Source organism: Mustela nivalis, assembly GCF_964662115.1.
Source record: "Mustela nivalis genome assembly, chromosome: X".
Lineage (NCBI taxonomy): Eukaryota > Metazoa > Chordata > Mammalia > Carnivora > Mustelidae > Mustela > Mustela nivalis.
Genome location: NC_139040.1, coordinates 105,982,021 through 106,009,615, shown reverse-complemented (window position 1 = coordinate 106,009,615; position 27,595 = coordinate 105,982,021). Strand labels below are relative to the sequence as shown.

The window sequence follows — 27,595 nt, the reverse complement described above, 5'->3', positions numbered from 1 at the left end:
TCCCCAATGACCAGTACAGTGTCTTGCAAGGAATCAGTATTTGTTAAATAAATAACTACAGATTGGAAAATATAACCAAGTATGCCTTTGCCTGGAACACAGGTGAAAACCAGTATTTGGTGAAGCTCAGAATGTGAACAAGAGGAGATTTGACATTCTTCTTATCCCACCTCCTGAATCTTTCTAATCCCCATGGGAATTTCTAAACACTGAGTAGCTTAAATTGACTTTGGTTATTCCTCATCTCCTTTCTCACTTCGTGGTTTCTAGACTACTAAGGTAGGCTTTCTTTAGTTCAATTTTTCCTAATGCAATTCATTGGCAAATTTACAAGGTATTAGTTGGGCAAAAATTAACAAATATTAAAGAAAATGTATGCATTGAATCTCATAGTGTATACACACACACATTTTGGTTTTCTTCTGGAATTCTTTTGAAAAACAACAAAATCATGTCTACAACTGTATCACTTTGGAACAGAACAATTGATATAATAACAATTTTTATTATATCCTGAACAGGAATTTTAGTTTGTGTCTATGGAAATATGACCACCACTATGTCAAAAAAATGCTTATATTTCTCTATTTGTGTACCCATACATACAAATTAGAGAAATACATGTATATATTTAATGTATTATATATCATTTATTATTTCAAACTATTTATTATCAATTTCAACCTCTGAGATATATTTTAAGGATGCAATAATTAAGAGAACAGACTCCCTGCATTGGATTCACTGGGTTTGTAATACCTTGAAATATTTAACTGGAAAGGCAAGGCAGTAGCTGGGCATAAGGACCCAGGACTTAGAGGGTAAGTCTGGACTGCAAATAAAATGTATGACTTTTTGTTTACAATATACAATTGAGGCCAAGGATACCTTTACTCATATAGGTTCCTTCTAAATGTAAAAAAGTATTCATTAGCTAACATGATTCACCTCCTAGTAGCTAAAAAGTGATTATAAGCCACAGAGTTTATCTCATTTAAATCAGACATACCTAAGAATACTAGTGAAGGATTCCTAGTGTTTTGTTATACATAACTATGTTATTTTTGGCACTTTTTTTTGAAAAATCACAAATCTCTCTCTCTCTCTCTCTCCCCAAAATTAAAGCCACTCAGGAAAAATAAAGGTACTTAACTGTCATGTAAGCGGTGGAGTAGAGAGAAGGAATATTGAACTCAGTATGAACTGAGATGTTGCACATGTAAATACACACCAGATTTTGAAGGCTTGGTATAAAAATAACATAAAGAACTCCTATAGTATTTAATTTTGATTCTTTGTTAAGACAATATTATGTGGATGCACTTACTTACATAAAATATACAATTAAATTACTTTCATTTTTCTTGTTTAATACAGTTACCAGAAAAGTTTAAATTATGTATATGGTTCACATTCTATTTATAGTGGATGAGCTTACATAGAAACTGTAGGAAATAATCCATTTGAGGAAAGAAAGAGAGCATATATGTTAGTAGTCTGTAAATAGTGACAGCATTTTAAAACACTGAAACATCTGCTGTGAATATGAAGTTGGATCTAACTTTAATTTCTCATTATTTATAAGTAGAAATTAGTGATGGCTTAAAAAATGAAGTGTGTGTGTGTGTGTGTGTGTGTATGTGTGTGTGTGTATGTAGAAACTTAACTAACAGTATATTCCTACTTCTTTGATAAATCTATTTTGGGAATTTCTCATATTGAAGCTATCCTTTCTAACTCCATACCAAGCAGATTCCAACTTTTCTCTATCCCTCATAGTTAATAGGATGATAAAAAAAAACAGTGTAATCAACAAAGATCTTTTTCTGCAACTCCAAACCTTATTAAAGGGCATCAACCATGGCATAGAACAAGTATTTCTTTACAATATTAACACTGGCAGAAGATGTCCAGAAGGAAGAAAGGACCCAAGGACCTAGAATATATGAAGATGAACATACTAGAAATTGTCCTTAAAAAACCTGAAAAAGGTAAGGAATTCTGAATATGGAGATTTAATTTCCAATGCCAACACAGAAATTAACACTTTAGCTTGACACTCAAGGACCTTTGTGGTTAGAAGTCAATCAACTTCTCAGCCCACCTTTTCATCATCATAAATCCTCCACCCAAAATATGTCACTTTATTCAAGCCTTTGTGCTTATGCAGCTCCTTCTTTACAAGTCCCTGCTGCTCAAGCTCCATTCCCACAAAGGCCCTCAGTGCTCTGATATGAGCAAAATAGATGGGTTTATGAGAATTTTATCCAAGATCACCGTAAAATTTTTTTAAAGGCCATGTATCCAATGAATCAATTGAAATCTGGGTCTTTTTCACCAGCAATGCCCTAATATTCTCTGCTTGAATAATTGATTCATCCTCCATGTTTTTCCTCACAAATTTCTACCTAAGTTTATGTAAGTGTCAGCTACTACACTATTCAACTATTTATTACAATATAGCATAAGTTTGGGGGGGTTACTGCCCTTCCCCCTTTCCATATTATTTCTAAAATTGGCCCTATTAATTCAGTAATCCTATCTTCAAAAGTCTTACTAAATATTTAATTTTTTTAAATCTTTTATTCTGTACTTGGCATTTAGCCTATTTCCCAAGATTCTCAAGGTCAAGGAGCAATTCTTGTACCTCATGGTATAAATCACAGAGCTAGCTTAAATAAACATGTCTGTTATGCTTGATGTTGATGGCATCAATGAAGAAAACAGAATAAAAAGTCCATTTACAAACAGGTTCTCTTAATTTTTTTTCTGGAGTTACAAAGAAAAGCAACATAGATGGTTTCTTAGAATAAAAAAAAATTCCTTACCTAAATATAAAAGTACACTAGATAAATTTTCTGACCTGGGACTACTAGAATAGTTAGATCAAGACAAACTTTGTTTCCTTCCTTGTCTCAATATCTTCACATTAGATCAGCATCTTAGCAGGTACTAACCACTGTGTTTGAAATTATGGCCATAGAGAACATTTTCTGCTGGTTGCCCTAAAATTTTCATGAATTAACCCTACAGGAAGCCCAAATCGCTCCCTGTCATTTTGTAAAAGTGTCTCTTACCACACCTCTTTAGATCATCACCTCTTCAAGGGCTGTCTCCACTTTCTTTTATATTCCTTATCACAAATCTAGTCTAAGGTTAGGCCTATATACATAGCAACAATTTCCCATCTCCCAGTTTCCACTCAGACCCTTCTACTTGTTTGTCACAAACCAGCTAGAGGCTAACATACTAACTAAGGCTTTCAAAATTATGTATCAGATTACTGAATTTCCTCAACTCAAATTCTTTTAGAAATTTCAGCTACTGGGGCACCAGGATGGTTCAGTCAGTAGGGCATCTGCCTTCTGTTCAGGCCATGATCCCAGGGTCCTGGGATGGCACCCAAAGGCAGGCCCTCTGCTCAGTAGGAGGTCTGCTTCTCCCTCTTCCTCTGCTCTGATCTCTCTCTCTCTGTGTAGTAAATAAATAAAAACTTTAAAAAGAAATCTAGGGTTAGGCAGGCTGCCCTTATCTTACACCACATATAAAAGTAAACTCAAAACAGATTAAAGCCTTAACTGAAAAATTGCAACCATAAAACTCCTAGAATGAAACACAGGGAGAATGCTTCTTAAGACTGCTTGGATTTAACATAAAAGTAAACAAATGGGACCATGTGAAACCAAAACATTTATCTACAGTGAAGGAAACAATTAACAGAATAAAACAGCAGTCTACAAAATGGGAGAAAATAATTGCAAGCCAGGTAAATGATTACAAGTTACTATCTAAAATATCTAAGGAACTCCCACAACTTAACAGGAAAAAAATAATCTGACTAAAAAATGGGCAAAGGGTTTAAACAGACATTCTCCAATGATGACATACAAATAAAATGATGATATATTATAATGATATACAAATGAAAACAGATAGATGAAAAGATGTTAAATATCACTAATTATGAAAAATACACATATCAAAACCACAATGAGAGATCATCCTACACTTGCTGGGGTGGCTGTTATCAAAAGTAACAAAAGATAACAAGTAACTGCTGCATATGTGGAAAAATTGGAACCCTCCACCATTTGTAGAAATATAAAATGGTGTAGCTGCTAGAGGAAACAGTATAAAGGTTCCTTTAAAAATTACAAATTAGAACTACCATATAAATCCAGCAATGCTGTATCTAGGGACTCCAAAAGAACTGAAATCAGGATCTTGAAGAGATATCTATAGTCTCACATCCATTGCAGTATTATTCACAATAGCCGAGATATGGAAAGAAACTAAATGTGTATAAAGGGGTAAATGGATAAAGAAGTTGTGTATACACACAACGGAATATCATTCAACCTTAAAAAAAATAGGAATGCCCTGCCATATACAACAATAGGGAAGAACTTGGAATGCGTTATGCTAAATGAAATAAACCAGTTACATGATTCCACTCTACGAGGTACCTAATGGAGCCAAACTCCTAGAAGCAGAGAATAGAAAGGTGGGTGCCTGGGGCGAGAGGGAATTATTTTCCTGACATGACATATACTTCCAATTGAAATAAATGCGAACTATAGCACAAATTTTGTTTTCATATTTACAGGTAGAAAGTACTTTTAAAACTTTCCTCATTAAAATAAGAAATCACCTGTAAATAAGCCATGTGCTATTTTTTTCTACACTCATGTAAATTAGAGCATAGTCCTTCTAGTTTGCAGTTTCTAGGAAAGGTTCCCGGCAACTCTTTTGGGAGATAATTGTATTCTCTCAATCTTCTAGCCCTGGGCAGAAGATTAATCTACATTAATCTACATTCTGTCCCTCTAGGTGTGTCAATTACAACCATTTCCTATAAATGGAATCATATAAAATATGGCCTTTTGCAGCTGGCTTCTCTCTTTAGCATCTTTTCAAGGTCCATTCACAATGTAGCAAGTATTGGTGCTTCATTATACTTTTTAAAAGTAACATATAATGTATTATTTGTTTCAGGGGTACATGTCTGTGATATCATTGAATGATATTTCATTGTATAGAGAAGCCCGTTTTCTTTCTTTACTCATCAGCTGATGGGCATTTGAGTTGGTTCCACTTTTTGGTTACCATGACTCATGTCACTACGAACCTCCATGTATACTTGCTAGTTCTCATACAATCTAATATTCATCCTCTCAGTTATTCAAGGTCCACGAGGTCACTCGGGACACTGCAATAATAAAACATTCTTAAAGGGTTGCTCTGTGAGGACTAATAAAGATAAATCATATGAAAGGCATTTGTTTATAGACTAAAAATCACTATGAATATAGAATACATTTTATCTTTCAATACTATTTTTTCATATCATTTCTGCCAGGTACCAAGCAGCAATTCCTTAGACCAATTTTCACTACTCAAAATACATTTAAAAAGTCAAGTTTTTGTTTCATTCTGAGAACACGAGAAAGAAAAAAAAGGAAAGAAGTTTAAAGTCAGAATGGATTACCACCCTTTGTGTTAGCTCTTATTTGCTGAATACTGAATATGCTGAAAGTACTGTGGAGTAATATAAGAAATCAGATTTACTCCCCTGTGCCAGTTTGCAGGTAAAGCATATATATGTAAAAATTCTTTGGAAATAATGATTAATTAACAAACTGAACTATAATATGACTTGATATGGTGAATTTTTTATTTGCCTTTTATATACAAGTATACAATATTTATATATCAATGTGTAATATATTAAGTTACATATATATAAATTTATAATATATAAATATATTAAAATAAATTATATAATTCAATTTTGATTGAACTGTATATAGTCATATACATATAATTTTATATGATGTGCATATATAACATATAAGTCATACATGGACATATAAATTATATAATATATAATTCATATATATAATCCATTTTAAACTAATAATTATTAATTATCAAGACAAGTTTTCCAAAAGTGTAAAACTGATAAAGATATTTTGGTAAATAAAGTATAAGGAGAACAATTTATTTATAAATAAATGGAGTAAAGATGTTTGGCAGTTTTATGAATAATCATCATATGTATAAAAGATAAAAGAGAAGACATGATAATATAGATGGGCAGACTGATGGCTGTATAGATAGAAAGTATATATTATTATATATTTATACTGTAGCATAATAATCAAAGCTCAGCTGTCAACAGACATCAACATTCTGAACAGTTTTTAAATAAACAGAAAAAGTGTTGAACTTTAATATAATTAATAGGTATGGATAAATTAAAATAATTTTCTAGTGAATAAGCTGCTTTTCCCAGAAGTTACAATATAACCACTAACGTGTATTTGACTTTAGGGGAGGTTTACAGATTTTATGATAAGAGAAATGCATTATTGTTAAATAGGACAATGTTTGAAAATTTAGGACAATCACAATCTTTTCCCCAATTGATTTTTTAGACACTCAGCCACAAGTATACTGAAATCCACTAGAGGGAGCTGACATCACTGTGAAGTTGCATTACCTGATGTCCTACCAGGAAAATAAACCTTTCATCAAAAATGGCTTTAAAGTAAAAGGAAAAATAAATAAATAAGCACTTATCTTTTGCTTTACTCAGTTCATTCCATGAACTCACCAAGAAAACAAAGTTTAAAAACCGGGAAAACAGGGACAGTTTCATGTATATCACTACACTCATTTTAGAAAATTACTATTTGGTAAATTATTTGGATATTTACAAAAAAAAGTAGTCAAAAAACGTGTTTTACAACTAATTAAAATTCTTATAGAAAACAAATACATGTTCTTGTGCTTCTCATAACAAATTTAGGGAAGACATTAAAAAATATTTTGATCTTAATGCCTTAAAATCCAATTTTACTCTATAATTTTCTGTATGTACATATCTACATACAGATGGTGAACCAAAAACTCATGTACTAATGTTTGAAAATGTTCATAAACCTGTCTGTCAAAGGAATTTTTGTCTTAGTAATTAAGCTGATGAGTTGGACTATTTTGGACCAGATATTATTAATATTCTAAGAGCAAACTGGTGAGAAACAAAAGAGACATTTTGGGAAAATTTCACCGGTCAAATGGTACCCATTTGTGTAACTGCTCCACTTCTAGGTTATATTTTACTATTAAATAAGAAAAAGAGGATACTGCATAATGACAGTGATCCAAGAGTGAAATGCAGCCCAGGGAATAATTTGCCCTTTGCTGAATTTCAGTTGCTACATGTATGTTACAGCTATAACAATCTTCATATAAACTGGATAGAAGTATTAGGGAGAAGCCTTGCTAAATATCCTTGTACATAAAGCAAAGAGGATTTAACGAAAACCTACTAAGAGGGCTTCAACTGCTCTTTTATTTCCTCTAGTGATCAAAATCTTTGATTGTTAGATTTGCAACCCACCAAGGAGATGTTAATGCTTGTATAAAACACATATTTTATTTGTTTCTCAAAGTCATGAAATTATTATGGGAGGTGAGGGGGAGAAATGAAAATATAACACATATTTTTTCCAACAATAGTATCTCATTCTTTCGTACTACAGAATGTAGGGATGGTGCATTCCTTTGGTAGAAATGACTCTTTCGTGTGAGTATTTTCTCTTTTTCCAACAAATACTGAATTTGGAAAATATCAAGTTAGCCATCTCAAGTATTTTTACTTACTTGTTTGGAGCTCTTTTTCTCTTGCCTGCACATCAGCAAAGACTTGGTTAAAATGATTTGTAAAGGCCACAAAGTCTGCATCCAGGAACATTGGCCCTTGTCCCTTCTCTTTCAGGCCTGTGCTTTGAATTTTTAATCGTTCGATTTGAGGCTGAAGAGCTGACAGCTGGTGGACTTCATCCTGTACCGTAATTTAGAGTATTAAAACAAAGAAAACTTTTATTTTGCATAGATTTCATTTTTGCAAAGAAAGGTGTTAGAAGGCAGGGATGCAAACTTAGCTTATTGCCCTTATCAAAAAAATTTAAATATAGGTTGGCTCTTCACTCAACAAATACCATCATATAGAGCTGTCTTTAAATTTCAAAATCACATCATTTCTAGTATTAACGGGTGTGAATGTGCACTTGAAAAATGCTATGAATGACCTTATATCCTCTCAATCAGTCAGACCCGAATGTTCCTCTGTACCCCTCTTATCTCAAAATACTGTGCCTTTGCTCCAAATTCTAAGCTTGTTTAATGAACAATATTTTTCTTTAAATTCACTTGTGAAGGATATAAAGTATATCTATCTACAAACATACCTACATTACAAATTTATCTTCATATACTGATATTTCATAGATTACATAAGCTATGTAATACTTATGTAAACATGCACATATTTATATCTGTAATTATCTATCTTTTATATGGTCACATTACTTCTCCTGACTGAACAAGCAATTACCACTGTTTCAGTTAGGGTGGAGTTTGTTCTGCTTTTCTTGTCCTGGTGTAACTATTAATAATACCTCCTTGCACTCTCAAAGAGTACTCTAGTTTGGATGATAAAATCATATGGACCCACTGCTGTGCAGTATAGTAGTTACTAGTCATATGTGGCTACTGAAAACCTAAAATGTGGCCAGTCCAAATTCAGATGTGCTGTCATTATAAAACATACACTGAATTTCGAAGACTTAGTATTAAAATATACAAATATTAACTAATAGTTCTAAATACTGATTGAATCTTGATATGATAATATTTTCAATTTACCATTTTAAATAACATGCATTACTGAAATTCATTTACCTGTTTCTCTTTCCTCTTTTAGTATTGTTTCTAGAACATTTAAAACTACAGATGTGGCTCAAATTCATGGTTTGCATTATATTTCTTTGGAACACTGCTGTTCAAATGAGAATGTTTTCATTCTCTTTTGTTTCCAGTGAAGCTGCGATTCATATGTCTCTGCTACACATATAATTGAAATTCAAACAGAATGTCCAAATGCTCTTTATTTAAGTATTATTACCATGGCTGCTTACTTAACGATTCACACATAGCCTGCTACCTTCAGAAAAAAGTACTTCAGGATTATTTATCATTTAAAATGAAAAAAAAAGGACAATTGAAATTTTAAAATCAGATAACAAGCCAATTAGGAAGAGGGGAAAATGCAAAGAATTACAGTCATTACGAACTAAATGTAAATCTGAGCTTCCGGGAATCAAAGTGAAAAGAAAAAGAAAAAAAAGAAAAAAAGAGAACAAGTTAGTTTTTGGATGCATGCATACTGTTTTAGAGAGAGTAAGTTTTGTGTTAGGATTTAGTAAGATAAATATATCCCAAGGTTCTTTCATAGGAGCAGGACTACCTGCTGGGCACTGTCATTTTGTTAACAATTTTAGGAGATAAAAGATAACTTTCAGAGGAATGTTGCTATGTGGTTATAACATAAGAAATGATGCAGGTAGGTTAACCTCTGATAACCAAATTATTTTGGTAGGTGAAAATGAAAGCCATGTATATAAATAGGGGGAAGACCCTATCTCTCATTCTAATATAAAGCTTCTCAGTCAAGAGCTAGAAGGTAGGTGCATATCAACATGTGAAAGACAAGACAAGAGCTAAAGGGTAATACTCTGTGTTTTTGATTATAGAATTAAGACATGCACTTTGTACACTAGGCTTACAAATGGTAGCATTGACATCTGCTGTGAAACATTTAAGAACCTGATTTACATTTGGCCAGATGGAGGGCCGTCATTCTTCCTGTTTAGGGGGCTATCGAAGGAACCTGCAGTATAGTAAAGTGTGTTCTGTAAAACAAAGGGGACTTGGAAACTAATAAAACATTTGGGCAAATGTTCAATTCGGACCTTAATGTTCTGAGAGTAAGTCTTAGGAGAGATCATTTTGACTTGAAATATTTAACATTTAAAAGATGTTAGCAATTACTCATTATTTCCACAAAAAGGGCCTTAATGTGGTTAGTCCTCCTGAGTAAGGCATCTTCCCTGAGTCTGTTTATCCTTCAAATTTTGTGTTTATCTGATGGAATAACTTTTTCATTTTTCTTGGAAAAGCGTCCGTGGATTTCTTCCAATTCCCAAAGACTTCTCAAACCCCCATAAGAAGAACCAGTTCTGGCAAGCATTATATTTGGAGCTAACACTACTGTCTAATCTTAAAAAAAAAATCTCCAAATAACAGAATGCACTGATAAACAAGATAGAATAATTTATTTACCTAGCATTAATCATAGCAAAATAATATGTTAGCTTTTGTGTGAATGAGTCTGAGCTCATCCTGCTAAATATTTTACCCCAGGTGACTCATCAAGTTAATAGCAACCAAAGGTGCAGAGAAAAAGAGTAAGATGTGATGAAGAAGAATGGAATTACTTCATCAAAATTTGGGATCTTCTGACTGAATGCAGAAAAATGAAATAATTTCACTCAGGATGACTTCCTCAACCTCTAGAGAATATTTAAGATTTGTTAACCACCAATGATCTCCATTTGTTCCTCAGATAAAGACCAAAATACTCCAGGTCCCAAGAGTCCTTGCTTTGTCTCTAATATGCCTGTCTTTTGGACTCTTTTATCTTATTCCCACCCCTCACCCTTTCTGTCCAGTATTCACATTGGCCTTCCTTCAGCTCTTTGGAAGTGGTTGTGTTTAAGCCACCAATTACCCTGTGGTATCTGTCAGGCAGTTGAACCAAGTTAATACACTTAGTATCACTCTCAGCAACACTAGGGATATTGACTATTTATTCTATGGGTGAATGTATTTTTTAGATTTTATGGTTAATTTTTATACCTGAATTTCAACAAACAGGTTAAGGTAAGATCATCAATTTTTGTTACAAGAAATAATGTAGGTGGAGTATTCCATGGATTCATAGGAAAAACAAAAGTCACCAATTCTATTAACAGCAAAATGTGTCTTTAAGTATAGAAATTCCCTTGATTTGCATATTTGCATTAAAAAACTCAATGCCTTTCTGTCCTATATTCTTTATCTAAAAATGTATTTCCTGAGTTTAGTCATTTCCTAGTAAATCTGCAGAACCAATATGAGATAAAAAAAATCTTCCGGTCCTTTAACTGCTTTTCCCTTCAAAGTATCTTTGAATTTCCCATCCCTTCCTGGGATTAATACCACCTCCAAAGCAACCTTGTCACCTCTGCATCTTCAATCTCCCATTATTTAAACCATTCTTTTCAAAGTATACATATTAACCTCGATTCCCTGCTTCTTAGATTAAACCTAGCCATCTCAGTCTGTCATTGAGGTTCATCCTAGAAACCATTTCATTTAACCAATTTCTCACTTTCCATGAAAAGCATTCAGCTCATAGTAACCATATAAAAAGTTCAAGTGATCTTCATTATTGTGTAACTCTGGTTTTCTTACATTTGTAAACACACTCTTTTAATCTCTTTCTCAGGTTCCTTGGTGTCAGTTATACCTTGTTTGGCCCTCTGGATGCACTGCCCACTTCTAGAACTCAGGAGAATGACACTTATAAACTAGGGCTCTTTGTATTGTGTCTAATGATTAAGTTTAGCCAATGGGGATCCCTGTCCAGATTCAGGTTTTAGAGGCAGGGAGGAAAGTAAAATAGCATATTGATTTTTCTGGATCCATTCCTGTGATAGCATGTGGGGCTGGTTCTTAAGGCTGTCTTTACAATGGGTGCCCCATTCACTCCTGAATTTCTGTACCTTCTCTATCTCTAATCCTTTTGGGCCTCAGAAGTTACAGCTCTGATGCAGGGTTACTGTACTATGCCTTATGGTTCCTCTATATTCCAAGCACACTGATAAAATATTTTGGTAAGGAAACCTTCCTCAAATTATCCTAATTTGAGTGAACTGTCAATTTTAAAGATTTTCCTCATATATCCAATTATACAGTACATTGACTGCTTGTGTTTGTGTAGATTCCACTTTTTTAACATATGAATGAGTTTTGTTTTTAGCACATGAGCTGCCATAAAAATGAGCTCCAAATTACTGGCCATTTCTCATAGGATATGTGTAGTTTCCATACTCCCAAACTGCTTAACCATTCTGCAAACAGACAAAATCAACTAGCCATGTGTAAGTACTCTAAATCTACTTTTTTAGGATCCAGTCATCATACATTATCTATTTGAACTCATTTTCTTCACTTACATTTTGACCTTTATTGTGTTTACACCCTTCAAAGGGTTTTTTTTAAATTAAATAATTTGCTATTCTTCTGGAAATTGCCAAGAAATTCCTTTTGATCATGATCCAAAAAGTAGGAAAGAATCTTACCTTACACATTTTTAACTGGCTTTTAATTACTGTTGGCTCTGTTGTGGTGGTGGGCTGGGTTTTCAACCAGTTTTCAGCAGTAGTTGTCATCTGCTCCAATTGTTGTAGCTGATTATAGAAAGTGATGATGTTGTTCTGATACTCCAGCCAGTTAAGTCTCTCGCTTAGCAATTGGCAGAACTCTATCCACCGGCTGTTCAGTTGTTCTGAGGCTTGTTTGATGCTGTCAGCATTAACACCCTCTAGAAAGAAGATTTTTAAAATATATCCACTGAAGCCACAGACTGCAAGACATCTGAAAACCCATGTGTCTCAAGTTTAAAAGTACTCATCTCATGAAGGATTTTGAACAAATCATTTACTGATAAAGAAATAGAAGTACCAACAGAATTTTTGATTACTGATTGTAAATTATTAGAGATGCATCTTATCAAGAGTATGCATGCAATAAAATAATAAATGAGGACACATAAGGTGTACAAGAGTAGAATATATTTAAATCAAAACAAAAAGGGTCAAATCTCTGAAGGGAATTGGAAGATTGATCATGGACCAAAAAATCTTTTGGAGGATTCCAAATAATTGTTAAATATCATGTATGATATTGAAATGTACATTGAAACACTAACCTCTGTGTTTTTAAAACAGTTTGGGAATTAGCTGAAATGCTATTATTTGGATTTTAATAAAAAAAAGAAAGGAGTTTTTATCAAAATGCAGTAATTCTCTACTTCTGCTATAGAAAGGCAGTGCAATTTTCCATGGGTCCAAAGAAGTGATGGGTGCCTGGGTGGCTCAGTGGGTTAAAGCCTCTGCCTTTGGCTCGGGTCATGATCCCAGGTCATGGGATCAAGCCCCACATCGGACTCTGCTCAGCAGGGAACCTGCTTCCTCCACTCTCTCTCTCTCTCTCTCTGCCTGCCTCTCTGCCTATTTGTGATCTCTGTCTGTCAAATAAATAAATAAAATCTTTAAAAAAAAGTTTAAAAAAATAAAAATAAAAGAAGTGAAATAAGCACTAAAAATAACCTTTCTAAAATGAAAAAATATGTTCATATTACATATCATTTACAAATATGGAAGTTTATCTGATAATTTTAAAATCATCTATAACAAAACTAAAGCAGAAAAAAAATCTATCAAAGGTAAAATGGAAACATAAGCACATCATTATTACTTAGCTTTCTGGAGAATCTACTATGTGTTAGGTGTTTGGTGTCTTTTAATATTATTCAATCTATTTAAGTTTACCATAATGTGCTATGTGATTACTAATGCCACTCCAACTATATATTATCCTATACATACCAAGAAACAGTGACAACATCAGGTAATGTTGTGTGATAAAATACTCTCTATAGTTACTTGGCCAAACTTAGGTGTTCTTACACACACATACACACATGTATGAAATTACATAGTAACTTTCTTAATTATATTATATAAAAATATTAAATTGTATATCCATTTTAAAATACAGCTATAACAGCATTGATAACTTTCTTATATTTTTGAGACATTATTTGAATATTTGAAGGGAGAAATGTTGTTATATAGTTATTCAAATGTGCCATGGACACAAATGATCAGATGTTTAGAGGAAATATTCTCAGCATATGTTAAACTTGAATAAGCACTTAGAAGAAGGAAGACCATGGTGGTCCAATTCCAGTTTGGGCAGGTCAGAGATGCTAAAGTAATTTAAAGGTACTAATGAACGGATACTGCATTGAGTATTGTTTAACATTTCTCTAAATTATAAGGAAATATAAGGGAAATGAGCTCACTGTCCCTGACATAAGTCAATCATATAAAGAGCCACCCTTCTCAAATGAAAAAATAAAACCATAAAGTAATTTTTCATGTGAATAATACATGCTAATCTAATAAGAAAATACAAATAAAACTATAATGAACTACCAATTGGTCCTGTGGTATCTATTAAAATCTAGGGATAGAATTTAATGTATCCTTGTTGATAATTCTCCAAAACTATCAGCTCAATATGTCAGGCCAAAAAGTGTCCAGATGCTAACATCACTGCAAAGGGAATTAAAATAAATGAGAAAAGCAAATTTTGTACAAATCCACTATGAAATCTATAATACTCTCTACTTATTAACATATTGATTTTTATAACTAAATAAGGGTGATTAAAACACAATAATAGGTATAAGAAGGATCTCCCTATTGGGATAAATGGTGAAGGGGAACAGAAAGCTACAGAAATTCACAGTAAGAGCTCTAGTATTAGGCAGAACTGAGTTCAAATTTCATTCCCTTTACTAAATGGGTAAATGAGGCTCAATTATTCGATCCCACTGGATCTCCTTTTTCTCATCCATGAAATGAGGCTAAAATAGAATTGGTCTCATAGGATACCTATGAGGGTTCTGAGTTAACATGTGTGAAGCAGTTACATAAAGTCTGATATATGTCAGGCAAATAATAAATATCAATGTTACATCAAATAATATGTAGCCAACAAAAAGAAAAGAGAGATCAGAGATTTCAAATCTTGAAATTGGTCAGGGGCGGTCTTCTTAACGACAGAAAGGGGGCATTTATAAAAAAAAAATCAATGATTAATATTTTTAAAGTTAGTGCTAATTTTATAAGATATGGCACTAATATGGGATATAGAAAGTGTGTGTAGACATTTTTAAAAGAAATCATATCAACCGGTGATAAAATTCATGAGTATATTAGCAAAGCTTCAAATATTTGGCCATACATCCATTCTCATTTGTAATTAAAATGATAAAGGGCAACTATGCCAAAAATTAAAAACAGAAACTTCCACATGTCACTGGCAAAGATAAGATGTTGACCACAGAGAATCAGATATCTTATTATGAAGGATTTACATGTAAATATTGTATTGTTTCATGTGAATATACTTCCTGCTCAACAAGAGGAGGAAGACCTCTCCTTCTAAACTCAAAACCACTCTGAGAAAAAGGTCTTCACTGGCAGGCAGTATCTGATAGAGTTCTCAGCTTAGAATAGGTAAGGAATAAGTACAGTGTACTTGTGAACTCACGCAACACTAAATCAATAGCTTACTTCATACAAATATGAACATTAGGGTAGCAATACCCAGAGACACAAAAAGCCAAACACAAGGATGCATACAGTCTCTCTTGCTTCAAGTTTGCTTTAAAATACTTGGGGAAGGATCAAAAGCCCTGGTACATGGCACATTACTACATGTATATCTCTTAAACTAAAATTATAAATGCCAATACTTCAGATTCATGAATTAGCTATCTATTAGGACAAAGTCTCTTAAAACTAGCAGAATAAATAAGGATACTGTTTCCCAAATGAATACTGAAGCATGAGTAATTTTACTATTTTATGTAACTATTTTATGTGTATTTCATAAAATTACATGTTCCTTAAACCAACTGAAAATTTTAAATTTTATGACCCTTTTTAAGGGTATCTGCAAATTTTAAAGTATCAATTATTTGAGCATCTGTTTTTCTAATTTTTTTGTTAGCTACTTAAGAATACAAACACTAACTCAGCAGGCATTATGAACAATACTTATGGAAGCCATTTTGTAGTAGCACATTAGAATCTCAGGGATAAGGGATCATAATCCATTCACATCTCGTATTCTAAACAACCCCTGAAATAGTCTATGAATAAATATATTGCACCCAGAGGAAATGGATCATTACTTCAAGTGCATCCATTAATTTTATTACTTGTGTACAGTGCATAACAGACTGTTAGAATAATTTTAATTGTGCACCACCTTCCATGCAAGTACTTCAGAACTGCCACTTAAAGTGAAGTATTCCTCATTAAGTATATTCATCATTAGCCATGAAGCCAGAGTAGAATCATGCAAAACCTGTGTTTAGAATGAAAACTCAAAATGAAGTTTTAATAAATAGTCTCCAATTTTTATTGCATATTAGGTGAGGGTCTTTACAAGCCCATTTGGCATGAATATAACAGCCTTGAATGTAATAGAAATTTACTAAGTCCATGAAAATAAGGCCTGAGTATTGTAGACTAAATTCTAGAGGTTTCTTCAACCACACTAATTTTTATACAATTGCTTTTTTAAAATAATTTTTTAAATAATAGCTTTTAAAAGTTAATAGGTTTATGTAAAATTTATACCCCTAGTGAATACATAAATTTACTAAAATAGCTTTTTTTAAAACTTTTTTTTAAAAGATTTTGTTTATTTATTTGACAGACAGATCACATGTAGGCAGAGAGGCAGGCAGAGAGAGAGGAGGAAGCAGGCTCCCTGCTGAGCAGAGAGCCCGATGCGGGGCTCGATCCCAGGACCCTGAGATCATGACCTGAGCCGAAGGCAGAGGCTTAACCCACTGAGCCACCCAGGCGCCCCAAAACTTTTTTTCTATTCTTAAACATCACTGAATTATGAGAGTAAGGGCCAGATTCCTATTCGTATTTGTTTTTGTGATAAATTTTCTCCAACAACAGTGACCACTATGACTTTCTCCCTCTCCCTCTCTCTCTCTCTCTCTCTCACACACACACACACATACACACACATGCGCGCACGCACACACACACACACACACACAAAGTTTTTTCGTTTGGAGACTGGAGTCAAAGAATGATGTGTCTGTCAATTAACATTTATGGCATGTGAACTCTGTGTAGACCATTATCCCCAAGTGTCACATGGAGAAATAAGAGACATAAATACAACTGCCCAGAACTGAGGAAAGCGTAAGAGAAGAGGAAATGAGTCCAACTATGGAGAAAGCTATTCATTTACAATGGAGGGGCTGAAATACTGCAAATAGTATTATTTATATGCCCCACTCACATACAGACCAGCTGCAAAATGTCTTTCCATTAAAATATATAATTAGAAGAGTTACTGCCACTAAAAATCCTTCACAGTGATGTGAAGAGAAGATGAAAGGTTTGGCTTTGAGGTGAGCCAAACTGACTATAATCGCTGTCTTTAACAATCTGACAAAATTTGGTTGCCCAAACTCAAAAGGCATCACTCATGTGAAATACTTAATGAGCTATATAAAGCAAAACACTAAAAATGCAGTTACACAATTAATATTATAGATAAGAGGAGTCCTTGTCTGTGTTATCAGTCTGTTCTATTTAATTATAGTCCTTAGCAGACTTACTATAAAGTATCACCTTAAACACTATAATCTAACAATCAAGGGATGATGGTTTTGAGTTATTCTTCTAGTCTAATATACTAATAATTACTAGTTTTATTTAAACATTTCCTTAATGTGATTGTCTTCAGACTCTTAATTAACATACAGGAAACTATAATTAGAAAATGAAAGGGAAGCACAGTTTAATGTAGAAAACATCACTAACACTATTAGATAATTATATTATACCATCGCCTCTGGAAATTGTGGTGAAATAATTTTATAGCCTAAAGAAGGGGAAAATAAACTATGCTTATATATGTTTCCAAATAAATGTTTGATATAACTACTCTTTTGGTAATTTTAATATTAATAAAGGAAAACCGTTTATCTAAACCAGGCTTTTTTTAAAAATACCCGACTGATAAGGAGACTACATATAGATGCAAGAACATTATTTTACAAACAAATTTAAGAATAAAGTCTAGGGGTACCAGGTGGCTCAGTCGATAAGTGTCTGACTTCAGCTCAGGTCATGATCCCAGAGTCCTGGGATCAAGCCCTGCATTAGGCTCCCTGCTCACTGGGAAGCCTGCGTCTCCCTCTCCCAATCCCCCTACTCATGTTCCCTCTCTAGCTGTCTCTCTCTCTGTCAAATAAGTAAATAAAATCTTTTTAGAAAAGAATGAAGTCTAAATAGAGAAAAAGAAAGCAAATGATTAAATACCAAAAATATTCTAAATTGTCTTAAAATCCCATACTCACACACTGAAAAGCTTTCACTTTAAAGTAAGAAGATCAGATAAAAACAGTCTGACAAAATCTTAGTAAATTAGGATTCTTTAATGAATAATCAATAGTACCAATATGGTAGTCAGATCATTTACCATACTTTGTTGTGAAATTTTCTAAAATTTTAATTAACCATTTTTGTGTTTAAATGAAAAACTATAAAAACAAACCTTAGAGAAGGTTATGTTGTATCCTTAAAAAGAAAAAAGGAAATAAGTGCAGATTGGGAAATTCCCCTTCTCAGCATAACATGGCTATAGGAAACAAAATTACATCACTAGGTACCCAATGTAGTCTCCCACTTACTCTCATTAAAATTCTAGAAAGCCAACAATTTCTTGAGACTAAAGTTCTTATTCCCATCTTATATAGTAACAATAAGCTTCATAAAAGATATATTTGTGAAAAATTTCTCTAATAAGAATGTCTCTCCACCATCCACCACTCTTCTCAAACTATTCCCATACTTATCCAGTCAAATGATGTTGACAGGAATTACAAACTTAATGTTTGTTAAAAAAAGATACAGTTAAGGAATAGATAAATCAGTTCATTATACCGAAATTCAATTAAAAACTAACAAACATGATTCTTAAACTAACATGCTGTTAGCACTGTAGTCTTTTTATTTAGCCTACTATAATCATGAAGATAACTTACATGCTTACATTAGAACTGGGACATCTACAAGGGAAATGTTTGTGTTAAACTTTAAAGTATGCAAGTAACTGATGCACCTTCTTTTTTGGTTGTAAAAAACGTTCCAAATAAATTAATATGAGTCTTTTACTGATTCTGTGCATATTTTGCAAATATCAACCATTCTACTACAAAACTCACAAAATAATATTAAAGTTGACAATATATTTAATGTTTACTGTACTTTAATATTTTTCAGGTAAGCTTTGCATTTGATAAAGTATAGAAAAATGAAAATCATCTTTAAATTGCTTTAAATTGATCCTAACATCTAGTGAGCCTGCAAAACTGAACACACGTTATGAGAAAGACTGTTTTCAAGACAGAAGAATGATTTTTAACAAAATTCTGGAACATCAAGTCAGAGTCACTTCTACATTGGCATGATGGTAATCTCTGTACTCTTAAGAATTTTAGGTCACTCCTTTTCCTCAGCACCTTTCTTCATTTCCTTTAACAAACTACCTTTGAGACTAATAGGTTTTGTTTTCTGTGTTTCTTTCTTTTTAAAAAATTAATATATAATGTATTTTTTGCTTCAGGGGTACAGGTCTGTGATTCATCAGTCTTACACAATTCACAGCACTCATCATAGCACAACCCTCCCCAATGTCCATCATCCAGCCACCCCATCTCTCCCCTCCCTCCCAAACAACCTTCATTTTGTTTCCTGAGATTAAGAATCTCGAGATTTGTCTCCTCTCTGGTGTCATCTTGTTTCATTTTTCCTTCCTTTCCCCATGATCATCCATCTTGTTTCTCAAATTCCTCATATCAGTAAGATCATATAATTTCTTTCTCTGATTGACTTATTTTGCTTAGCATAATAGTCTCTAGTTCCATCCATATCATTGCAAATGGCAAGATTTCATTTTTGATGGCTGCATAATACTCCATTGTGTGTATATACACACACACACACACACACATACACACCACACCTTCTTTATCCATTCACCTATTGATGGACTTATAGGCTCTTTCCATGGTTTGGCTACTGTGGACATTGCTGCTATAAACATTCCAGTGCACATGCCCCTTTGGATCACTACATTTGTATCTTTAGGGTAAATACCCAGTAGTGTAATTGCTGGGTCATAGGGTAGCTTCATTTTCAACTTTTTGAGGAACCTCCATACTGTTTACCAGAGTGGCTGCACAGCTTCCTTTCCCACCAACAGTGTAGGAGGGTTCCCCTTCCTTCACATCCTCGCCAACACCTGTCATTTCCTGACTGGTTAATTTTACCCATTCTGACTGGTGTGAGAAGGTATCTCATTGTGGTTTTGATTTGTATTTCCCTGATGCTGAATGATGTGGAACACTCTTTCATGTGTCTATTGGCCATCTAGATGTCTTCTTTGCAGAAATGTCTGTTCATGTCTTCTGCCCATTTCTTGATTGCATTATTTGTCCTTTGGGTGTTGAGTTTGATAAGTTCTTTATATATTTTGGATACTAGCCCTTTATCTGATATGTCATTTGTGAAAAGCCTCTCCCATTCTGTCAGGTCTCTTTTAGTTTTGGTGACTGTTTCCATTATAGTGCAAAGTTTTTTTATCTTGATGAAGTCCCAATAGTTCATTTTTGCCCTTGTTTCCCTTATCTTTGGCAATGTTTCTAGGAAGAAGTTGCTACATCTCAGGTTAAAGAGGTTTCTTCCTGTGTTCTTCTCAAGGATTTTGTTGGATTCCTGTCTCACATTGAGGTCTTTCATCCATTTTGAGTCTATTCTTTTGTGTGGTATAAGGAAATGGTCCAGTTTCATTTTTCTGCATGTGGCTGTCCAATTTTCCCAACACCATTTGTTGTGGAGACTGTCTTTTCCATTGGACATTCTTTCCTGCATTGTCAAAGATTAGTTGACCATGGAGTTGAGAGTCCATTTCTGGGCTCTCTATTCTGTTCCATTGACCTATGTGTCTAATTTTGTGTCAGTACCATACCGTCTTCTGAATATATTTGTGATGTCCATCTAGTCCAGTGTGTCTTTTAAAGCCTTTATTTCCTTGTTCATCTTTTGCTTAAATGATCTGTCCATTTCAGTGAGGGGAGTATTAAAGTCCCCTACTATTATCATATTATTGTTGATGTGTTTCTTTCATTTTGTTATTAATTGGTTTATGTAGTTCGCTGCTCCCATGTTAGGGGCATAGATATCTTAAATTGTTAGATCTTCTTGTTGGACAGACCCTTTGAGTATGATATACTGTCCTTCCTCATCTCTTATTATAGTCTTTGGCTTAAAGTTTAATTTGTCTGATGTAAGGGTTGCCACCCGAGCTTTCTTTTGATGTCCATTAGTATGGTAAATTGTTTTCTACCCCCTCACTTTAAGTCTGGAGATATCTTTGGGTCTAAAATGAGTCTTTTGCAGACAGCATATTGATGGTTCTTTTTTTTTTAAAATCCATTCTGATACCCTGTGTCTTTTGGTTTGGCCCTTTAGCCCAGTGACATTCCAGGTAACTATTGAAAGATATGAATTTAGTGCCACTGTATTGCCTATAAGGGGAATGTTACCATATATTGTCTCTGTTCCTTCCTGGTATATGTCATTTTTCGGCTCTCTCTTTGCTTAGAGGACCCCTTTCAATATTTTCTGTAGGGCTGGCTTGGTGTTTGCAAATTCTTTTAGTTTTTGTTTGTCCTAACTTTTTATCCGTCCTTCCTTTTCCAATGACAGCCTAGCTGAATATAGTATTCTTGGTTGCACATTTTTCTCATTTCTCATCTGAATATATCAGATGCCAGTCCTTTCTGGCCTCCCAGGTCCCTGTGGATAAGTCTTCTGGCAATCTAGTGTTTCTACCATTATAGGTTATAGGTCCCTTGTCCTGAGCTGCCTTCAGGATTTTCTCTTTGTCTCTGAGACTTGTAAGCTTTACTATTAGATGATGGGGTATTGACCTATTTATATTGATTTTAATACAGTTTAGTACAGTTGTATTGATTTTTAATCCAGTGCCTGGATTTTGATGCCTGTTTCCTTCCCAAGATTAGGGAAGTTCTCTGCTATAATTTGCTCCAATATACCTTCTGCCCCTCTCCTTCTTCTTCTGGGATCCCAATTATTCTAATATGTTTCATCTTATGGCAATTCTTATCTCTCGAATTCTTCCATTCTGATCCAGTAGTTGCTTATCTCTCTTTTTCAAAGCTTCTTTATTTTCCATCATTTGGTCGTCTATATCACTAATTCTCTTTTCTGTCTCATTTATCCTAGCAGTAAGAGCTTCCATTTTTTTATTGCACCTCATTAATAGCTTTATTTAAAAAAAAATCAACTTGGTAAGATTTTAGTTATTTTATTTATCTAAAAAGGGATTCTCTAGTATCTTCTATGCTTTTTCTAAGTCCAGCTAGAATCTTTATAATTGTCATTCTGAAATCTAGTTCTGACATCTTACTAATGTCCATATCGATTAGGATCCCTAGTAGTCAGTACTGCCTCTTGTTCTTTTTCTGAAGTGAGTTTTTCCACTTTGTCATTTAGTCCAGAAAGGCATAGCTGAATGAGAGAACAAAATGCTAAAAGGGTAACAATGACCCTGAAAAACATACACTAAACAAATCAAAAGAGACCTGAAACCAGGTGAAAAGAAAGGAAAAAAAATATTATATATATATATATGTATATATATAATGTATATAATATTATATATTATTATATATAATAATAATGCATATATATAATGCATATATCAAGGATTTTGTTGGATTCCTGTCTCACATTGAGGTCTTTCATCCATTTTGAGTCTATTCTTTTGTGTGGTATAAGGAAATGGTCCAGTTTCATTTTTCTGCATGTGGCTGTCCAATTTTCCCAACACCATTTGTTGTGGAGACTGTCTTTTCCATTGTACCATATATATATATACACATATATATATGTATAACATATACATATATATATGCATTATATATATGCATTATTATTAAGACTGGTGAACAGAACAGAGCCACATAGTTGATTTGGGGCATATTTTGGTCTGTTTAGAAGAAACTGCCTCCCAAAATTTTAAAGAAAGTAAAACATATGTATGTATATATATATATATACAAAAATAAGGGTAATATAATGAGGGGATGGAATATGACTAGAAAGATGAAAAATCTAAAAATCTAAAAGACTATAAAAGAGGAATTGATAAGAAGTTGGTTGAAAAAAGAAAGAAAAAAAATTTAAAAAGGGGGAGAGATTGTGATCAGGCAGGAGACTAGAAAAAAAGCCATATACTAGATTTAGGGTATATTTTGGTCTGTTAGAAGAAACAATATCCCAAAATTTTAGAGAAAGAAAAACGTATATATCTTTATACAAAATAAATTGGGCAGGGTGCGGGCACAGTGATTCTCAAATGTCTTTCCCAAGGAGGAATTGCACTGTCCTTGCCAGGGCCAGGCTGAGTAATCTGCCTGAGTTTGCTCCATAGACCTTGTTCCCTGAATGCTTTCTGTACAGCTTTGCTGGACAAGAATGAAAATGGCCAGCCCAGAGGAGCTGAGAACTCGAGGTCTCATTCCTCAATGCACCCTTGGAGAAAAGCAATCACTCCTGTATCTCTGGTCTCTGGCCACACTCCATGCTCACCTGGCCTGTGACTGAGCATTTCTATCTCTGGCACACGGCCCCATTTGGGGTCTTCAAACCCAGCAGGTTCCTGCAGCATGCTCCCGTACTGCTCCTCCCAGTGGAGAAAGGACAGGGAGGCTTGCCACTTTTGGGGTCCCTGCTCGAAGAGCAGTGGCCTGAGTGCTGCTGATTCTGGTTTATGGCAACCCTGAGCTGAGAACTCACTCCTCAGCTCCATCTCTGCAGCTGGCTTCCCTGCTCTGATACCTGGGAGCTCTGCGACACTCAAACACTCCTGATCCTTCTGTGATCCTGAGGGACCTGAGGGTTCCACCCCTTGCTTAGCCACTGGAGCAACATCCCTCCGCAGAGCAGCCTTCTAAAAGTTCTGATTTTGTGCTCCACTGCTCTCTCACTTGCTGGGAGCCAGTGGATGGAGGCTTCCTCTCCTGGCCCTTCCATTTATGTTCCTGTATGCCACCTCGGATTTACTTCTTCGCATGTCCTATCTTCCAGAAAGTGGTCACTTTTCTGTTCATAGAACTGCTGCTATTCTTCTCCTCAATCTCTTGTAGACGTTATAGGTGTTTAGAATGGTTTGATAACTGTCCAGCTGAATTCCTGGGACCAGATGAAATTTAGGTCTCATACTCCTCTGCCATCTTTCTCTCCCCATTTTCTGCATTTCTTAATGCTAAAAATTCATTCTTTCAGTAGTTATTTAGAAATGACCAAAAGTGTATTTGGAAATATGTCTGATATATTTTACATCAGTTTTGAAACAGAGTGATACAAGTATTGAGGAATTTTTTTTTTTGCAGGTCTTAGATTTTCATTCTGAAGGAAAATTTGAAAGAGGACTTCCAAAATCATTCCAGTTATTTAAAAAAAAAACAATCTTAATTGTTTAAGAAACTCTAGATTAAAAACTCTAATCTTAAAGTATCTGAACTAGAAAATTTACCTTGCTATGTATACATACATAGAAAATATTATAAAATGCTTTTGAAAATATAATAGCTATGCTATTTTAGACCCATTTTACACTATATGTGTTAAATGTGGTTATCACAATAAAAGATACATAAACCATAAATTTGTAGTAGTTGCATGATATTAATAACACTGTACAAGAATTATTAGTCTTTATCTTAATTTTTGAGGCCAAGAGATGTGGTTAAAAGGAATGAAAATTTACATGAGGTCATAAATGATGTACCATGATTCAGTTCTTATTTTCCTTCTTTATAAATAAAAGGAAAAGAATGTGTATGTTTTATATGGTTATGAGTATTATTGTATTCCATAGCTTAAACTTGACAAAAGAAATTCTGGGCTTGTAAATTGAAGACCTTAATCAAGATTATGGTTAGAAATCTGGTTTAGAGAAAGTTCATTTTGGTCCTTCAGCTTCACGAGCCAAACTAGTAAACTCCAGTTTTTGGTTCTATGCCAGCAGAGCTATTGTAAATTAGGGTGAGGAGGTCCCATTAAAATATACCTGGAGAGAGATACTCCAGGCACTTAGGCACATGACTGCCTTCACTCATAGTTTGTAAAATTACATAAAATAAATGTTATGAAATTTATTCCGTGTAAGACTGAAAAAAAGGAACAAAAAGTTAGAATCCTTTACTCTGCTTTTTAGTAATGATGTAAAATGTGTGAATGAATGGAGTAGAAGAGCTATGCTCTAAATAGAGCCCAAATTTGAGCCTAATCTCTTAACAGTCAGACCTTATCTTTATTGGCATAATGCATCAGAAGCTTAAAATTTGATCGATACAGTCAATCTATGAGCAGTGTCTGAAATCACACTCCTAGTTCTTACTGCTCTTTGCTCTCCACACAAGTTAGCATTGTCCTTCAAAAGTATTATTATTTTCTGACCAAAATTAACTCAGTAACTGTCTTAATTTTGCTTTGCTAAGAAGAATTTCACCAATTAGTATTTATTAAGGACCTAGTATATGTCCTGACTTTTCTTCATGCCTCCTAAATTTAGAGCTTTGAGGGCAATAATCTAGGAAATGACATTACTAATCATATGATCATTTTAAATCTGTATATGGTTTTAATTTCAAAAAAATCATTTCCTACACTATTAAATTTTAAATTCTTCTTGAATAATGATCTGAGGTCATGTATACTTGACATTTGATTACGAAAGGAGACCATTTAAGAGTATAGCTTTTATATTGGCTTATACAAATAAAAAAAGTGACAATATACTTGCTATGGGGAAATCATATAGTGGCTACAAGCCTATATTTTAGATCACACAATTTCATTTAATATGAAAATGCTGTTATCAAATTCATCCGTTATACCACCTAGCAACATACAGCTGAACAACAAACTTCCAGTATTTTGCATTGTCTATATATTTATTAACTTGTTCACCCAATCCTCAGCTGTCATGCTTGTTTTTATTGTTAACCAAATATAGTCATGGGGCTCATTAAAAGAAAAAAATAAATTGATTTCCTAGGAAGATCACTGAACTTTTTAATGCCAACATGGCAATTAAGGCAAAAAATATTTCATACACAAAATTTATGTTCCAGAATGCAGGCAGATCCTGGAAAAAGCTGACATGCACAACAAAAACATTTGTTACATTTGGTTATTATACTCTGGTAAACATATCCTGTAAAATATGTAAAAAAAAATCTTGTTTGAAATAGCATTATTCCTGATTCTTATAAATCACTTATATCTGGAAATGACTGCAGTACTAAGACAATAATAATTTCAAAAATGTTTGTTCACAATCAACGTCAGTAACATATTTTGTTCAGACATCTTTTGGAGCACTGTGAGGAAAAAGTAATTTTTTTTCCCAAAGATTTTATTTGAGAGAGAGATAGAGAGAGAGACAGAAAGCATGGAGGAGAGGGAGAAGCAGGCTTCTCACTGAACAAGAAGCCTAGCACAGGGCTCCATCCCAGGATCCTGGGATCTTGACCTGAGCCCAAGGCACCCACTTAATCAACTGAGTCACCCATGTACCCCTAATTTTAATACATTCTTAAAAAAGAAAAAAAAGAATTTCAAAATAATGGGGGGGTTCCTGGGTGTTTCAGTCGGTTAAACATCAGACTCTTGATTTTGGCTAAGTTCATGATCTCAGGATTTTGAGATCAAGACCCACCTTGGACTCTGTGCTGGGCACGAAGCCTGCTTAAAATACTCTCTCCTTCTGCCCCTACTCCACCCCACCCACTCACAAGTGCTCTAAATAAATAAATAATAAATGGATAAAAAAATAAAAAAAAATGTGTTGGCTTTGTACTTTTACCCTATTCAAAAACAACTGAAGTTAAAAAATGAAGTTTCTTCTGAGATGACATGTGTAAAGTAAAAAAATGAAAGACAATATAAAAAATGTCAAATTGGCCTACAGGTATGCTAATAAAGTCCTACACATAATTTTAGTCTTTTTGGGAAAATATATTGCAAGAATTAGTTAAAATCAGATTACAATCAGTTTACATATAGTATATGATTGCTTACATTTACAATGATTTTTGCAAACCTTATTTTCTTAAATTATTTGGACAAATGCTAGCAGGGTTTCCATTAAAATTGATTTCTCTGCAACAGATTGATAAAATATTCTAGCACATCCCATTTTCTTCCACTGGACTCAAAGATGAATTTCCTGTAATAATTCGCTTAGCATTAAGAAAGAATAATAAAAAGCTCACAAACTCACTTTAATTTAAATTTGCATTCAGGAAGTGCTTGTCTGATATAATTCAGCTGATAAATATGAACCTATGTGTTTATCAAATCCCTAAGAAGATTATCTAAATCAACTCCGTGTAATTACCATTCACCATCTGTTCCACCAGGGCCTGAGCTGATCTGCTGGCATCTTGCAGTTTTCTGAACTTCTCGGCTTTTTCTCGCTCTATGGCCTGCAGCATGATAGCAAAGGTGAGTATTTCAATACAAGGATTGTGAAGCTACACAGTAATTATAACTTCTACTTGCCCTTTCAATCCTTAAGATATTTCACTCTGTCAGCTTATCATGTGAATCTAAAGAATTTTTTTCTCAAGTTTCTTGCACCAGAATCATCAAAATGACAATGAAAGCACAAGCCAATTTCATACTGAATTGCTACTACTTTTAATAAGATTTCT

At 33.9% G+C, this 27,595-nt stretch overlaps 1 protein-coding gene across 1 annotated transcript in view; it reads right to left on the bottom strand.

Annotated features, from left to right (window-relative positions):
* Positions 1–27,595, bottom strand: part of DMD (dystrophin) — a 2,004,585-nt gene that overhangs the window by 1,280,263 nt on the left and 696,727 nt on the right. Inside the window, exons 19-21 of the mRNA XM_082716529.1 lie at positions 27,280–27,367; positions 12,252–12,493; positions 7,669–7,849 (exon numbers count right to left, since the gene is read on the bottom strand). Of these exons, the coding sequence (XP_082572655.1) occupies positions 7,669–7,849; positions 12,252–12,493; positions 27,280–27,367 (511 nt within the window). The remainder of the gene's footprint in view (positions 1–7,668; positions 7,850–12,251; positions 12,494–27,279; positions 27,368–27,595) is intronic.